The sequence below is a fragment of the Garra rufa genome, chromosome 7 (genome assembly GCF_049309525.1).
Source record: "Garra rufa chromosome 7, GarRuf1.0, whole genome shotgun sequence".
In the NCBI taxonomy this organism is placed as follows: Eukaryota; Metazoa; Chordata; class Actinopteri; order Cypriniformes; family Cyprinidae; genus Garra; species Garra rufa.
In genome coordinates, this window is record NC_133367.1 from 42263219 (window position 1) to 42281330 (window position 18112).

At 38.9% G+C, this 18112-nt stretch overlaps 1 protein-coding gene across 2 annotated transcripts in view; it reads right to left on the reverse strand.

Annotated features, from left to right (window-relative positions):
- The window catches only part of tasora (transcription activation suppressor a), a 49711-nt gene that overhangs the window by 19983 nt on the left and 11616 nt on the right, over positions 1-18112 (reverse strand). Inside the window, exons 3-15 of one of the 2 annotated variants that reach the window (XM_073844333.1) lie at positions 17547-17639; positions 17353-17425; positions 11661-11752; positions 11446-11577; positions 11226-11359; positions 10797-10828; positions 10423-10528; positions 5104-5207; positions 4739-4845; positions 4596-4668; positions 4429-4506; positions 2860-3450; positions 101-459 (exon numbers count right to left, since the gene is read on the reverse strand). In XM_073844333.1, coding sequence (XP_073700434.1) covers positions 101-459; positions 2860-3450; positions 4429-4506; positions 4596-4668; positions 4739-4845; positions 5104-5207; positions 10423-10528; positions 10797-10828; positions 11226-11359; positions 11446-11577; positions 11661-11752; positions 17353-17425; positions 17547-17639 — 1974 coding nt within the window. Of the gene's footprint in view, positions 1-100; positions 463-2859; positions 3451-4428; positions 4507-4595; positions 4669-4738; positions 4846-5103; positions 5208-10422; positions 10529-10796; positions 10829-11225; positions 11360-11445; positions 11578-11660; positions 11753-17352; positions 17426-17546; positions 17640-18112 lie in introns of both variants that reach the window. The other variant, XM_073844332.1, reaches the window with a different exon arrangement.

An 18112-nucleotide genomic window follows, 5' to 3' on the forward strand; every position in this document is an offset into this window, starting at 1 on the left:
AATCTACTAAAGTTTAGTCAACTATTTGGGAGGCAGCCCTACTTAATGCACAGTTTGTGAAGGTGTGAATGTTGAGTGGTTTAATTGGACATCGATCTACCTCAAGACAGTCGGTCCTCTCGGGTTCATCATCCACAAATCTCTTTCTCAAGTCAATGTCGCGGTCAGTCGGAAGACCGAGTCGCCGGGCCGTGTCAGAAATGTCCGTAGTGTCCCTCATGTCTGTGTCATCGGGTGACTCTGTGGCTCCTTTGGTCAAGTTGTCTATCATTCTCAGGACCTCTAGCGCCCCCTGGGACTTGTCTCTGCGCAGGTCCGTGTCAAGACTGGTCTTTCCGATGCGGTCCAGAATCTCCATGATCTTCAGCGCTCCTGGAGTTTTGTCCTTTCTCAGGTCTGTGTCCTGAAGGCCGACGCTGCTCAGAATACTAGCTAGAGATGGAGTGGACTGCCTCTCCTCTGCTGATAAAGAGAGAACATTAGATTAATAAACAGCAATCTTCAAACCTGTTACACAATTTAAACTTGCTGTCAAAAGTGGATTTTCAGTGCAAACAAGATCCAATGCATTGAGAAACTAAGCCGCATCTTCATCTCCTGTCTATTTTTTAACAGATCATCCTCATTAGGGCTGAATGTCAATGGTTAAATGGTTAATCACAGCTATTTTGATCAAAAATATGATCACGTTTATATTCATGGTTATTGTTAATACTGTTGAGCAATTTCTATCTAAATACACCGTGGGTCCCCCTTAAAGGTTGTATCAGCGATTTCTAGCCTAAAACATAAAGTATCAATTTCAGCTGAGCTTTCTTCACGATCCGCTCGCTGCCTGCCCCATAAATTGTCTGTGAAAAAAACGCGTCTCTCTGGTCAGCCTAGGGTCCGAGATATGCCAAAAAAACAATCGGCACTACCAACCTTTCCACAGATAAACAAACTGTGTTCCAACCAATCAGCGTCAGGGGTTTGGTGTTGTGGACTTTCGCTCCGCCTCCCTCACATCCCTGCACCAGTAGGAAAGTCCACAACACCAAATCCCTGACGCTGATTGGTTGGAACACAGTTTGTTTATCTGTGCAATAGTTGATAGCGCCGATTGTTTTTTTGGCATATCTCGGACCCTAGGCTGACCAGAGAGACGCGTTTTTTTCACAGACAATTTATGGGGCAGGCAGCGAGCGGATCGTGAAGAAAGCTCAGCTGAAATCGACACTTTATGTTTTAGGCTAGAAATCGCTGATACAACCTTTAAGTGTAAGTTGCTATTTTGCACTTTGTAAAGAAATCTCATTCGCTTGACGGGATCCGTCTAGTACATTTACATTGAAAAACAATGGAAAAGTAGCTCATTGTGATACAAAAACAAGTTCTGTGTGAACGGCCCCATACACTTTTAATCGAGCACAATTTCTCGAAATTTCATACAATCTGGCAACCACAACCATACAAGCTTATGAAGGTTTGATAATGCAAATGGCATTGGTTCTTATGATAATCAACCAGCAGACAAACACTGCAGATGACTGCGCTTTTTGGGGACTTTTCTTTTGGTGTTTTGCATTTTTCTTGATAGGACTATAGAGATCTGACAGGAAACATTATCTTCCTGGATCTGATCACTGCTTTTGACATGGTTAACCACCAGATCCTCCTGTCAACCCTACTGGCAAATGGCTTCGCAGGAACCACACTCCAGTGGTTTGAGTCTTACCTCTCAGAAAGGTACTTCATACTTGCTCGCATAAAATTCAAGGGATTAATGTTTGCCTACAAAACCACCACTGGCTCTGCTCGCATCTCAGCTTGTCTAACAGACATTTCTTGGTGGATGAAGGACCATCTTCTTCAACTCAACCTTGCCAAGACAGAACTGCTTGTAGTTCCATCAAACCCATCGCTTCATCACAATTTCACCATCCAGTTTGGCACATCAACCATAACTTCTTAAAAAAACAGCCAGAAACCTTGGAGTTGTGTTTGGTGATCAGCTGACTTTCTCAGACCACATTTCTAAAACTGCCCAGTCTTGCAGATTAGCTTTATTCAGCATCAGGAAGATCAGGCCCTTTCTTTCGGAACATGCTTCACAACTCATTGCTCAAGCTCTTGTTCTGTCCAGCCTGGACTATTGCAATGCTCTTTTGGCAGGTCTTCCAGACAATTCTATCAAACCTTTACTTAATCAAAAATGAGGCTGCAAGTTTAATTTTGAATGAGCCGAAGAAAGTGCACATCACACCTCTCTTAATCAATTTGCACTGGCTACCAATAGCTGCTCGCATAAAATTCAAGGCATTAATGTTTGCCTACAAAACCACCTCTGGCTCTGCACCACTTTACCTCAATTCATTACTTCAGACATATGTGCCTCTAGAAGCTTGCGTTCTGCAAGTGAACGGCGCATTATTGTGGCATCCCAAAGAGGCACAAAATCACAGATTCACATTAAATGTACCCTTCCTGGTGGAATAACCTGCCCAACTCAATCTGAACAGCTGAGCCCTTAGCCATCTTCAAGAATCGGCTAAAACACATCTCTTCCATCTTTATTTGACCCTCTAACTCTGGCACTCTCTACTCTCACAGAACTCGCATGTTATTGCTCTTTTGTTGAGTTTGATCGCTTCCCTTGTCCTCGTTTGTAAGTAGCTTTGAATAAAAGCATCTGCTAAATGTCTGCATGGAAGAGAAAGCAGGACAGAATTGAGAAATGTCAACGAGGAAGGATTTGAACTCAGGACACCTGCCAACGAGGTTACCGATGCCTTAAGCTTAATAAATCAAGAGAAACAGAAATTGTGATCAGGTTTAAAACAAGATTTCTTGTGCAGCCCTAATCTGCATTCTCCTCACCTTCTCTTAATTCTTCGTTGGATTGATTTCTCTGCCGTTTAGAGCTTCCTTCTTGGGCGTCAAGATCCACCTTCCTCTTCAGCGTGTGGGTTTCGTCCGTCGCCTCCGGATCTCCTGCCTTTCCCTTTGAGTTCTTCTTGTTGAGATGAATGAGCTTCAGCAACTCTTTGACTTTCTCAGGGTCATCATGAGGGGCTGCTTTCCCAGCGCTTGTGTCCGTCTGAACCCGGAGCTCCTCCACTTTCTTCTTCACGTTCTCCAGAAGCATAGTAAACACGACCGGCTTGTAGATGTAGTGCCGCATGAAGCTCTCCAAGTTCGTCTTCTGCCTGGGGGCAGGAAACAGCTTTTCCCTGACGTCCAGTTTGGGGTCGTAGTCGGTCCGAATGCGCTGCAGAGGTTTGCCTTCACGAAGGTTAGTGAGGTAGTCGTAAACCTGCTGCTCCACGGAGGCGCTGAGGTCAGCAGGAGGTTCACCCCGAGCCTTGCTCAGGGCGTAGTGAAGAGCAGAGATGAACGAATCATGCTGGGGCATTTTGGGACTGTAATGCTCTGATGACACAGGTCTGCAGGTCTCAGAGGGATTTGGTGCTTCATAAAGACAAAGTTTCATTACTACATAATACAATTAAGAGGAAAAATAAGATTTGATCAGGAAAACATACTCTATGCAAAATATGAAAACGTACTTCAAGCAAAGACAGCTTCATTGTGGTGTTTGTAATGCCACTGTGAGTTAAGATTAATACAAAGCTTAAAAATCAATTTTGAAAAATAAAAATGAAACCGAAACGGTACTGAGAAGCAAAAATCATGCAATGCTGTTTGGAAACCTTTTTCTTCATTATTACTATTTCCTTGCATAATTTGAGTCAGTTAATTGGGTAACACTATTCAAAATGGGAGACACTGCAGGTTTTTCCTCATGCACCTATCAAGTTTTGGGCTTTTCGGTTTTTCATAAAGTGTGGAAAGAAAACATCCAAAAAACACTGTTTACGGTTTCTTTTATAGCACTTTATCTATTTGTGACAATAACAATGCATATTTTTAAAGGCCGTTTTCTCAAAATGAGTTTTTTTTTCTTCCTACAATGAGCCATAAATCTCCACTTCAGTAGCACTTACACACACTAAACTTTACGTTTTTATTCCCGTCTATATCCTGAAGGTTTTTACAGAGGGATTTGTTGATATTATTAGTGCTATTAATTAAAATACCATTCAACCATGTTATTATTTCATTAAATAATTCAATTCGAGAATCTTTAAATCTCATTAGTTACTAGTACAACTATCGAATTTTGGTACTATGATAACATTACTTTGAAGATGACTAAGTTCGTCATGATAACATCTGTTTATTACCACAGACATTTGAAGGCAATACAATCGCCCTCATAAGTAATGAAGTTTATCTTCACCACAAGAACTGTTAAGTGTAAGACTAAGTGCTTGCAATGTCTTTGCCTAGCATTCACATCTGTGTTTGCATAATTGCATAAAATGCTCTTTTGGCTTTAAGAGGAAACGCATCAATTTAACCGCGTGCATCTCTCCAAATACTCACAGCATTTCAACCAGTCACGCTTCTCACGGTAAATAAAAAGTGCTTGTATAGAGGACGTTTTCCAACCACCCCGTCGCTCTGTAAAATCAAAATAGAGTCAATTTTATTCAGACGTTTCAAAGATTCAATTACTTTCACACTAGCATTTCACCATCATTAGATCATACCGCTCGAGTTGGCCATTTGACTGGCAGAAAGCAAGAAGAGGAAACCTCTGTCCTTCACCATATTGACCAACACCTGCAGTGACAGGACAACAATCAGCTCAAGTACAAACAGCTACAGAAATGTGAATCAGTCTGACGCTCACCAGACCCTCTTCCTCCAGTTTCTGCAGCAGCACGTTCAAACTCTTTGGAGAAGTTTTGTCTTTCTCCACCACGTCAAACAGACTGCAGAACATGCCACTTTTAGACACTACAACAACAAAGCAGATTTATTATTTACATCACGTCATCTTTTCTCTATAGTTATTAGAAAGAACTGTTTAACAAAAACTAAACTAATGATGATTAATAAATAACGGATCTTCTATCAAAATAAAAGTCCAGAAAATCTTATTGGCTGATGCTGATCATTAAAAAAGCCAAATACCAGTTGATAATATCAGCTCTGGCACTATATCGGTTGACCACTACTTGTTATCTGTGAGATGATTGAAGCACTGGCTCAAACCTTCATGGCTGCCCGTGTAGAGGTTCCAGGAGAAGAGGGCAGATGGGATTTTCTGCTTGACCTGCTGCAGGCTCATGACTTTCCCAATCTCAATCTTTTCTGGCCTGAAATATCAACAGCCATCATTCATTATCAGTGTGATTCCACATCTCCAGTGTCATTTAAAGGGGTCACATGATGTGATTTCATGAGTGTTACAAGCTGTTTGTGCATATATAAAATCATATATAAGTTGCAAAGGTTATTCCAAAGAGATATTCTTTATAAAAGTTGAAGCCACACTTTACTAAAACGGCTCATTCAAACACAGCCTCACAAATCTATGTTACGGTGTGAGAAGATTTGCATAACAACACCCAATTGTATACGCAAAGAAAGAAGTTGTAACTTTTATTCTCACTGTAGCATTGTCGGAGCCACCGCCATGTTGTGGAGACACTGTGTTTACAAGTCAAGTCAAGTCAAGTCAAGTCGAACTTTATTGAGACAGACTATGCAAGTACTTTCCATAATAGAAGAGTGCATTTCTACAGGTGGTTTGTCCAGCTCATTCACCTGTGTATAGCACACATTCAGAATTGCACTATGGAGTTGAAACATGGAGTGTTTATATGAAAGTGTCTGGCGCATATAGAGAGGAAAGAGTGTTAAGACTTATTTTTGTCAGAGACGGGAGTATTTTTAATAACGCAGTGCAACTGCACGGCCATTGGTTTGTGCATTGAATAAAAAACAAACCAATGGCTCAACAGCGGAGCTGCACAAGCCTATGGCACTGAAGCCTGCCAGAGCTCACCAGAAGGACGGAGCTATCTGGCTATATGAGCAGGCATTTCGCTGTAGGATCTCAGATCCATCTCCTTCAGCGACAACTCTACAACTTCACTCTACCATAGACAAAGCCTTTGCCATGAACAAGCCTCGCAGCCTCTGTGCTTGGCTGCTCACGGTCTCCCTCGGTCCCCTGCCTATCCGGTGAGTCTTATTCAGCTTTTCCTAGAGCAAATGTTCTATCAATTTCCATTCCTCAGCAGCATGGATAATGCTGAGCCCCGCCATCAGTCCCTTTCAGCCAGATGCTACCCATTTCCTAAACTCTCCTTAAAGGATTAGTTCACTTTCATATCAACAATGCACAGACAATATTCTCACCTCCTTGTCATCCAAGATGTTCATGTCTTTCTTTGCTCAGTCATAAAGAAATTGTTTTTTTTGAGGAAAACATTTCAGGATTTCTCTCTTTATAATGGATGTGGATGGCGTCCCGAAGTTTGAACTTCCGAAATGCAGTTTAAATGCAGCTTCAAAAGGCTCTAAACGATCCCAGCCGAGGAATACAGGTCTTATCTAGCAAAACGATCGGTTATTTTCGAAACAAATTGACAATTTATATACATTTTAACCTCAAATGCTCGTCTTGTCTCATCTCTGCGCAGCGCATGCGCAGTCTGTGTGATTCGGGTAAATACAGTTAGGGTACGTCTAAAAACTCCCATCTCGTTTTCTTCCTTAACTTCAAAATCACCTTAGATCGCTGCAAAAGCACTGACATAGTGTTTACAAAGTGAACATAGAATAAGAAACTCAAACTCCCTTTACAAAAAAAGGTAAAAACAGCATTATAGGACGATTTTGACATTGAAGACATAAACGAGATGGGAGTTTTTAGACATCCCCTAACTACATTGACCCGGGTTATATTGACTACGCATGCACTGCGCAGAGACCAGACAAGATGAGCATTTGAGGTTAAAAAGTATATAATTTGTCAATTTGTTTTGAAAATAACCGATCGTTTCGTTAGATAAGACCCGGATTCCTCGGCTGGGATCGTTTGAGCTTTTTAAAGCTGCATTTAAACTTTTCGGAAGCTCAAAATTCGGGGCGCCATCCATATCCATTATAAAGAGAGAAATCCGGAAATGTTTTCCTCAAAAAAAAAAAAACAATTTCTTTAGGACTGAAGGAAGAAAGACATGAACATCTTTGATGACAAGGGGGTGAGTACATTATCTGCACATTGTTATTATGAAAGTGAACTAATCCTTTAAGATGCCTCTTCACTCTGGTAAAGCACCTCTTGGAATAGACTCAGGCAGACTGAACCAAGGAGCAGATACGCTGTCTCAGAGCAACGTCTCCTCGGAGGAGTGGATTATCCGCCCTCAGACAATTCAGAGAATCTGGGAGATCTTCGGCAAGGCAGGAGTCACCCTCTTTGCCTCAGAAGACAACTCTTACTGCCCAATTTATTTTGGGGAAAAAAGGTGCCGCATAACCAAAAGCTCGTGACCCCATAGAAGCTGTCCGTGTACGTGGAAGTACAAGAGTAACTGCCGAAGCAGACCGTAAGTTACGTGATGGAACATGTACATGGAGAAGATCCAAAAGATATGGAGGTGCCAAGTTGTTGAGTGCTTTATAGGTTAGAGGTAATGTTTTAAAATGTACACAGAATTTAACTGGGAGCCAATGCAAATTTTGTAAAACAGGAGTGATATGTTGAGAAATGGAAGTTTTGGATATAACCCGAGCAGCGGCATTTGGTACCAACTGTAATTTATGGAGTGCTTTTGAAGTGAGCCCGTAAAATAAAGCATTGCAATAATCAATTCTTGATGTTACTAGAGCATGCACAAGAGTGGCCGTGTTCTTCGTTGAAAGAATGGGACGTAAACGATTGATATTCCTAATATGAAAGAATGCAGAACGGGTAACACTATTAATATGAGCTTCAAAAGACAACGTTTGATCAAAGATGACTCCCAAACTTTTGACCTGGTTGGACAATGGAACATTGAAATTATCAATTAAAACAGACGAAATGTTTGACTTACCTAATATAGTTTTTGTACCAACAAGAAGAATTTCTGTTTTACTATTATTCACTTTGAGAAAATTACTTAAAAAACCAAACTTTTAATTCTTCAAGGCACTCAACAAGAGCAGAAGGGAGAAACGTTGAAGAAGGTTTAGAAGAGAGATAAAGTTGGGTGTCATCTGCGTAACAATGAAATTGAATACCATGTTTCCTAAAGATGGTGCCCATTGGAAGAAGATAAGAAACAAAAGAGGTCCCAAGACAGAGCCCTGTGGAACACCAGTGACAACTGGAGTAGTGGTTGAGTGAAACTGTTTAAGTTGTACAAATTGTGTCCGGTCTGTAAGATAAGAACGAAGCCAGGAAAGGACTGTAGCAGTAATTCCAATAGATTCCAATCTGTTTAATAGTATAGTGTGTGAGACAGTATCAAATGCTGCGCTAAGATCCAGAAGTATAAGAATTGATAAAAGTCCAGAATCGGCAGCTAGTAGTAAATCATTTGGTATTTTTACAAGTGCGGCCTCAACACTATGCTGAGAACGAAACCCAGATTGGAACCGTTCAAATAAACTATTACTGGGAAAGAGGACCACGAAGCTGGGAAGCAACAATCTTTTCAAGAACTTTAGACAAAAATGGCAAATTGGATGATAATTGTCAATTACTTGAGTCAAGCCCTGGTTTCTTAAGAATAAGTTTCTAAATCCTGGTTTCTTAAGAATATTACTCTCTTCGCTTTCTTCCTTAAGAGCAAAACCAGGAATCTTACCTTCTCTGCCCTGTTAGGGCATTGAGGTGCTCCACTTCATTCAGACAATCGGAACAGCTGTTCGTATTCTTTGGTGGCTGTACTAAAGGGCTTCCACTCATGAAGCAGAGGCTATCCAAATGGATAGTGGAGGCTTTTATGCTGGCATACTCATCCTTGGGCCTACAATGCCCAATGGGAATAAGAACTCACTCGACTAGAGGCATCGCCTCGTCATGGAAATGGTTTGTCCATTGCAGAAAATAGTCCAGCTGTGGCTGGGCCTCGCCGTCCACTAGGGATGGCTCGATACCACAATTTTGACTTCGGTACGATACTAGGATCTAATACCTTGGTATCGATACCGAATCGATACCATAGGTAAAAAAAAAAAAAAAAAGGAAATATAGGTGAATAGAAAAGAGTTTTATTTTGAAACTCTATGAACAACTGTGCAAAGAAATTGTTACAAACAAATAATAAAAACTACAATTTTGATTTTAGAAGAAACTAAAATGAAGAGATCTAATTAAAATAAAGTAATCTCTTAATATATTTTCAGTCTTTATCACAAAGAAAACGTGAATGCAACCAGAATGCAACAACAACAACAACAAAAAACCCAACAGAGTAGAGGATACAGGTTGGATTGTTTTTTTCAGACTGAATAAAATGGGTTCACATATACATATCTTTTCAGTCTTTATTTATTTATTTTTGCTAGGTCCTTTGACCGCTGCAGAGCGCGTTTCATCTGTGTGATCCATTGCCGTTTGTCTGTTATCACGCTTGCTGGTTTTACGCCAGTTTGCGGTACATTGCCGCATAGTGGTGAAAATCGGAACAGCGGATGAAATACCGAACCGAGCAAACTTTTGATATTGTACCGTTTAAAAAAAATAAATACCGGTATTTTCACAGTACCGGTATACCGCACATCCCTACCGTCCACATTTGCCAGGTTTTATAATCTGGATGTCCCGGCCTTACAGGCCCAGGTCTTCTCTGCTTAAAGTTGTACTTGTAAGGGGCATAACATTCCCGTCATTCGCTTGAAAGCTGGACGATAAACTTTATAAAAATCGAGATGTTTCAAAAAGACAGGGCAGACAGGAGCAACAGTAATGTACAAGATGTGGAAAATAATGTGTTTTTTAACCTTAAAGCAACACTAAGTAACTTTTCCCTCAACGCTCCCTCTGCAGGTTGGAAGCGGAATTGTCCATTACCGCTGTCGTAAATAATTTAGCCTACCGTTGCGTCGCATGCACGTTATTTGTTTGGAGGCTATCCAGGACCGGCTTTGGAAATAACGATGTCCAGTGACAAGGTAGAGTATGTTGTATGACTTTATAAAAGTATGAAAACCTTTTGTGAAGCCTGCCGTAAAGCAAGTCGCATTTGTAGTCTCATTTGAACAAAACCGCGACCCGACGACCCAAACTTACATAGTGCTGTTCTGGCCGATAGAGGGTCGCAAAGCGAATACGAAAGTGCCGTTTCACCCTGTTATGAGTTGATGAACCACTGACACGAGCTCGGAAACATTATTTTAAGGTAAAAACAACTCTTTAGTGTTGACAATTCCACTTCCAACCTGTAGAGGGAGCGTTGAGGGAAAAGTTACTTAGTGTTGCTTTAAACTGCGTGAACACATTGCACTACACCAAATACACAAAATAATGTTCTTTTAACCAACATCATATGACCCCTTCAACATATAAAAAGGTGACTGCTATCGACTCACAGTTTGTAAGGCAGGAAGGGTTGAGACAGCGATCGAAGGCTGGCCTGGTACACGTCTTTCCCTCCGTTCACAAAATGCCCACGCCATACCGTGTAACAGCGCCTACCTATCACAACAACAAAAGGAAAAGATAAATAGTTAACTCAGAGATTAAAATCCTGTTAAGTATTTGACCTCACGTCATTCCAAACAAGCATTCTGTTATTTATTCCACAAGAAGGTGAATCTTAAGAGTTGTTTTTCAATACAACAACAGTTTATCATGATCATGATGACTTCACAAAGAACATAAAACTACTAGGAGGAAACTTTTGTCCCTTTCACTGGTGAACCGTTTCTTTAATAACCAAAAAATGCCCAAAAGTCACGCCCACCTTTGCTTGCCCCTGACGGCTGACTGTTGGACCTGAGGAACAAAAGACAATTTTAATGTTTCATGTCATTATACACAAGTACAATAAAATTAGGATAGCTTCTCATCATTTACATATCACATAGCAAACATACAACAAAACATGACTTACAAAAATAAAGAGTTGAGTTGCACTAAGACTTTCTCTCAACATGAGACAAAGAATTATATTGCACAATAAAGGTTTACTGCACCAAGTCTTGCATTCAGAAATAGTAGAGAAAAAAAACATAAGGTCGTATTGAACAATAAGGAGTTGCATCGCATTAAGGTCTACATTCAGAGCAGGGAAGTGTTTTACACCAAGATTGACATTTCGAATGAAGAATATATAAGGTCATTGCATATTAAAGTCAAATCTCCTTGAGATAAAAGTGGAGCAGTGACATACCTGAGAGGAGGCAACGGTTTGGGAGCCACAGTTGAAGCCTCTTTGCCTTTAAAGTAAAAAGACACCACAGCATACGGACACACGTGCCTCGGCCTGGACAAAATCTCAAAATCCACATACTCGTAGAAGTATTGCTGTGAAGAAAGACATGCGACCATGACCATTCAATCCAACATTTGTATTCCTAAAGGAGTAATTTTACTCAAGTTTATTTGAATACCTGAGTATACTCGAATGCCCTGAACGACTGTAAGGACGCCACTTTGGTTGAGTTCTTGGAGAAATGACTGTCGAATTTAGGTGTAGGATCCATACTTATGGACATACAGTCATGTACGCTCTTCACTTTACCCTGGAGGACAAAAGATCGGGAACTTCTCAGACTCAACACAAACGTTTTATTTCAAAATCGTGTCATTTAAGCCGCTGCTGTACCTTTATAACTTTAAATATGATGATGTTTCCTGTAGTTCCAGGCTCGATGGGGGTGATTTGCAGTAAATCAGAAAACTGGCACAGGTACACACCTGCAACATCAACAAATTCAGTATTCACTGGATGCACTGCAGTCGAAAAAGCTAAAAATTACACTTCAGTGGCAGTGTTGTTTTCGTCAACGATGACGATGACGAAATCATTTCGTTGACGCCACTTTTTTTCATGACGATAACGAGACGATGACGAGATAAAAATGGCTCGTTGATGACTAAAACATGACGAGACGTGTGTGAGTTTTCGTTGACGAGACGAGAATAGACGAAAATGTTAGTGGGTGGTCCGTCAGACGTTTAAAATGCAGGACATTTCCGCTTATTGTGCATGCCAATTAAAACTTAAAAAGTATCTGACGCTATGGCAAGCCGTTTTAGCATTAAATACTCTTTGCTGTACTAGTATGGCAAGCCGTTTTAGCATTAAATACTCTTTGCTATACTAGTATGGCAAGCCGTTTTAGCATTAAATACTCTTTGCTATACTAGTATGGCAAGCCGTTTTAGCATTCCATCCTTGTTTGTCTTTTATGTTCTAAAACATTCCTTCATTATTGTAATTATTGGTGAAAATAGTCGATCCGGAAGCTCACATTGTGTTGAACTATAGATCTGCTATTTTCAGAACTTATAAGTGACACTACCCAACAGCAAAATACTTACTGACCTACATTCATTTGTTAAAAGACTACTTTTTTCCCTTTTTTTGACTAAAACTAGACTAAAACCTTTTTGACTTTTCGTCGACTAAAATTGGACTAAAACTAAGAAGCATTTTAGTCCAAAAGACTAAGACTAAGACTAAATCTAAGATGGTTGTCAAAAACAACACTGCTCAGTGGTTAAGACGACAAAGCCGATTTTGCAAAGGCAGCTCTCCATTTCATACAGTTCAAAGACCTCAGTCGCAGGCGTTTTCCTCTTGTTTTTAGCCTGTACTCGCCACAACTTTTTTATTATCCTCTTGATTTCTTTCCATTGGTGGTGCACCCACAACCAGTTTGCTCTTCAAAAAGAAGATTATCAGAGATCAAAGGTTTCCTAATACTGAAAGCAAAAACCAATTAAAAAGGATATGTTGACATAATATCCTTGTACAATGGAGAAGCTGAAACATGTTCAATGATTAATTAAACAGTGAGCTCACACAGTCTTCTTAGATCTAAAACTCATGCAATACATGTCTTTTGATGCTTTAAAGAGTTTCTTTACTACTAGTTTGTAAGATTCTATAACATACAGGACATACAGGAAGGGGTCATAGGGTGCAAAACTAACTATTCCATGTAGATTGAACATTAATGTGTTGGTAGTTTGTGTACACAACCAGCCTACAATGATAAAAATCCATCTCTCTTTAAAAGTAACACCCCCTTTTTAAATCAGGTCATTCTCAGCTTCTTGTGGTTGTGACGAAACACAGTTGATTGACATGAGCGTCTTACTTTAGCCCCGCCCTCACCGAGCTGAAACAGTCTGAATACGGTCGCCATTGTGTGACTCGGGTGCAGAGGAAGACTCCAATTGAGCGACTGAGGTGTTCTGTTGTTGGATGTAATCATGAACAAAGCAGTCGTCATTTACTCCCGACATCTGAGCCGCTAAAGGCGCAGTGGATTAAAGTTACTTTCGTTTTTAAAAGGAAAGCGCCGATCCCGATCTACATATGCGTCTATGTTCGTGTGAATCGTTCCTGATGCAGCTTCACCCACGGCAGAAGAGAGTAGAAGGCTTTTTTAATGCATCTTTGCAAATGGCCTTTCTTAATAATGTGCTTGGTGGCAAGTTTCACCAATAAACACTGCTAAATAATCCTAGAGAGGGGCGGGGCGAGCAGAGCTCAGTGGCATTTAAAGGGGCCATGTCTTAAAATGAGCTGATGTTTCACAGAGCTGATTTTGACCAGGTAAAAGGGTGTTTTTTACACTACTATTGAGAATTTGTAACCAAAGTATATTTTCATTGAGACCCTAAAGAATCATATGAACTTGTGACCATATGACCCCTTTAACATAGTGTCACGCTGTTCTCTATTGTGTTTGGAATATAGCCAAAGATGTAATGACAAATCATGGGACTGTTTAGTTTTGCGTTTTCAAAATTCGTTTTATTTTGATATAGTTTTCAACTTCTCAATAAAATTTATTGAAGCTTCATTAAAAATTGTGTTAGTTTTAATTTAGTTTCTATTTTGTGAACACATTCCTATTTAGTTTTTACATAGTTTAGTTTCAGTTTTAGTATTTTGGAGATCAAACAGAGATCACGACTTCCTCGCAATTCTAAACTGAGCAAAATAATGTGAGACAAAATATCAATTGCTGCAGTCTATTTAAAAGTTTTTAATTCATCTGAATGAATTATTAATCATTTAATACATAATATTTGTATTTAAAATAGAAGATATTTAATACACCAATTTATAATATTAAATGTATGAAAAAAAGTGATTTGAATGAATAAATGACTTGCTCACAAAAACATTACTGGATGAATCTGCGTTTTTGAATCAATCTCTGTTCAATGACAAATGCATTTTTTAACAGTTGTTTCCACCTAGTGGCGAAACAAAGCAATCGACACAAACGTTATTTGAAGCGCCAATTATTTTCAAAAGATGTGCTCTATTTTGATCTCTATCATAGACATCAATGTTTATATCCAAACTATGAGCTTTAATGGCTAAAAAATAAATAATTTTGCCTAAAACTGATGCAGTAGCCTAGTTTTAATGCAGGTGCTGTTCAGGTCGCTGCCTTTATTTTTCCGCCATGGGGATGAGAACGTAATTATTGCGAAAACGATTATTTATTTTTGATAATTATTATCTTATTTCAGTTCGTTTTTCAATAAAAGCTGTTAGTTTCGTTTCTTTCTAGCTTTTCATTTATTTTTACGTTTTTATTTTATTTCAGTTTGCGAAAACGTTTTTCTGATCAATAGTTTCGTTTACGAAAATAACCTTGCTGTCTGTTTCCTTATAAAGATGTCTTTTTCATTTTTCACTTCTCTAAATTTACTATGTAAACTGAATCACCCTCTCCAATAAACCAGCCTTGAATGAAATGCACTACTGCTGTCGAATCTCAGATCTCAGCCATTAAAGAATAGTTTTTATTCTAACATAGTTTCAGCACAAAATAAACATGCATCAACATCTTCTGTAATCACTCACTCGGTGTTTCAACCACGGAAAGATGTCAATAAAACATGCTTTCTAACAATATGCCATGTTAACGCTACATTGAGATTTAATGTCCAAAGCAAATATCTCTAGACAAGAGCATTTTGCTAAATATATGCACTATAATACATATTTGTTTACATTTTTACTTAACCTTTTGTCTTCATTATTTATTGACTGTTTAAATAAATCACCCATTAAAAGAGATTCTATCTATAAATATGTTTGTATTTTTGGTTTACATTTTTAAAAAATGTACTACCAGAAAATAAAGGAATATTAATCTAATAATAGCATTGTATAGCAAAACTAGATCAAAAAACTTTACGTTGGCTTGAAAAAGCCAGATCAGAAAATGTGAGAAAGTTCAAAAGTTTTAGAAATTGTAGAAATGTTATGGTTTTCAGTCCTAAAACGATTGAAGTTTAAAGTAGTTTTTAAGCTAAAAGCTTAAATGTTTTGAAGGCAGTACAGTCTGTCAGATGGATGGATGAATGGATAGATAGCATGTTTTAGCATTCTGCTAGCATGTTTCTAACTTATTTAACATTATTAACACTATTTACTAACATGTTGCTAGCATTGGCATATTGTTAAGCATGTTTCTAACATGACCAGCCTGTTACTAGCATGTTGCTAGCATGATTAGAATGTCCATAACATGTTCACATAAGTAGCCTGTTATTAACATGATTAACAACTTACTAGCATGTTTCTAACATGATTAGCAAGTTATTATCACATTACTAGCATGATTGGCATGTCGTTAGCATGTTTCTAACATGACTAGCCTGTTACTAGCATGTTGCTAGCATGATTAGAATGTCACTAGCATGTTCGCATAAGTAGCCTGTTGTTAGCATGATTAACAACTTACTAGCATGTTTCAAGCATGATTAGCATGTTGTTAACATGTTTCTAACATAATTAATATGTCACTAATGTGTTGCTAGCATGCTGTTAGCATTATTACAATGTTTCTACCATGTTTCTAACATGATCAGCATGTTACTAGCATGTTGCTAGCATGATTAGAATGTCGTTAGCATGTTTCTAACATGACTATCCTGTTACTAGCATGTTGCTAGCATGATTAGAATGTCGTTAGCATGTTCACATAAGTAGCCTGTTGTTAGCATGATTAACAACTTACTAGCGTGTTTCTAACATGATTAGCAAGTTATTATCACATTACTAGCATGATTGGCATGTCGTTAGCATGTTTCTAACATGACTAGCCTGTTACTAGCATGTTGCTAGCATGATTAGAACGTCGTTAGCATGTTTCTAACATGACTAGCCTGTTACTAGCATGTTGCTAGCATGATTAGAATGTCGTTAGCATGTTTGTAACATGACTAGCCTGTAACTAGCATGTTGCTAGCATAATTAGAATGTCACTAACATGTTCGCATAAGTAGCCTGTTGTTAGCATGATTAACAACTTACTAGCGTGTTTCTAACATGATTACCAAGTTATTATCACATTACTAGCATGATTGGCATGTCGTTAGCATGTTTCTAACATGACTAGCCTGTTACTAGCATGTTGCTAGCATGATTAGAATGTCACTAACATGTTCACATAAGTAGCCTGTTGTTAGCATGATTAACAACTTACTAGCATGTTTCTAACATGATTAGCAAGTTATTATCACGTTACTAGCATGATTGGCATGTCGTTAGCATGTTTCTAACATGACCAGCCTGTTACTAGCATGTTGCTAGCATGATTAGAATGTCACTAACATGTTCACATAAGTAGCCTGTTGTTAACATGATTAACAACTTACTAGCATGTTTCTAACATGATTAGCAAGTTATTATCACGTTACTAGCATGATTGGCATGTCGTTAGCATGTTTCTAACATGACCAGCCTGTTACTAGCATGTTGCTAGCATGATTAGAATGTCACTAACATGTTCACATAAGTAGCCTGTTGTTAACATGATTAACAACTTACTAGCGTTTTTCTAAGATGATTAGCAAGTTATTATCACGTTACTAGCATGATTGGCATGTCGTTAGCATGTTTTTAACATGATTAGCTTGTTACTAGCATGTCGTTAGCATATTAGCATTATTAGTTTATATTTTTAGTTTACATTTTGTAAATGTACTACCAGAAAATAAAGAAGTATTATATTTTCCACCGGTCTTAGCACATGATATAACTGCAGAAGAGTCAAGTTTTAAATAGGACAAATATGGAAACTCGTTGGTCATTTTTGAACGCGATGCTATTGGTCTAATAAGATTCAATGATCTATGCTAAGCTATGCTAAAAGTGCTATCGCCAGAACAGGAGAACGGCTGAATGGATTTCAAAACGGTAAAAGTCGACTTATTAACTCGGGGGGAGTTGGAGAATGAGCCCATTTCCAAAAAAGTGGAGTGTTCCTTTAAGATTTATTGTTATGAAGTGTAGAGTGTTGTGAAGGATATTTCACCTTTCGCTGGATTCCCCAATATACTCATCCAGCTGCTGCCAACAGACAGTCCTTTCTCACACAGCACTGAGACCTACAACCAGATCACAAACACGGAGAAACCACATCAGAACGAGGCCAAACGACCAATGAACACCGAGTGATATTGTGACTGATCTGAACTAAAGAATGGCTGAACAAAAGCAGTTGTCTACCTTTTGAGCGTCACAAAGCAGGAAGCAGAAGGTCTCAGACAGCTCTTTCTCTGTGCGCCCATCCTGCTTCAGCTCCCGCCGCTTCTCCATGAACTGCACATTCAAAACAGCACAATATTACTTTTGTACTTCATGCACAAAGATCGATCGCAAACATCCAGACAAAGCTGAACGTAACAAATCTGTCTCGTGAACCACAGACAAATATTTACACACGACATTAAAGCCACAATTGAGTCTCAGTGGACCGCGTTAAAAATAATTATTCAGAAGGAATGACGAATGAGATTGTTTGGGTTTGAGCAGACAGCAGTTTGACACGACACACTGGGATGATAAAGGGAACACGATTTGTTACTGGCGTCTTACTTTTACAGTTCAATGTTTTATGGCATCTATGCAATTGGTCTGATGTTTTATTAATGTTTAGTTCAGGAGAATGTTCAGCGACTGAAATTATTCAGCCGAAACTAGCAAAAAAAAGCTCTTTCGCTGTTCTAATAAGCGAAAAGGCTGAATAATTTTGTGAGTCGTGCACGTGTTTATTCTAACATTCTCCTTTGCTC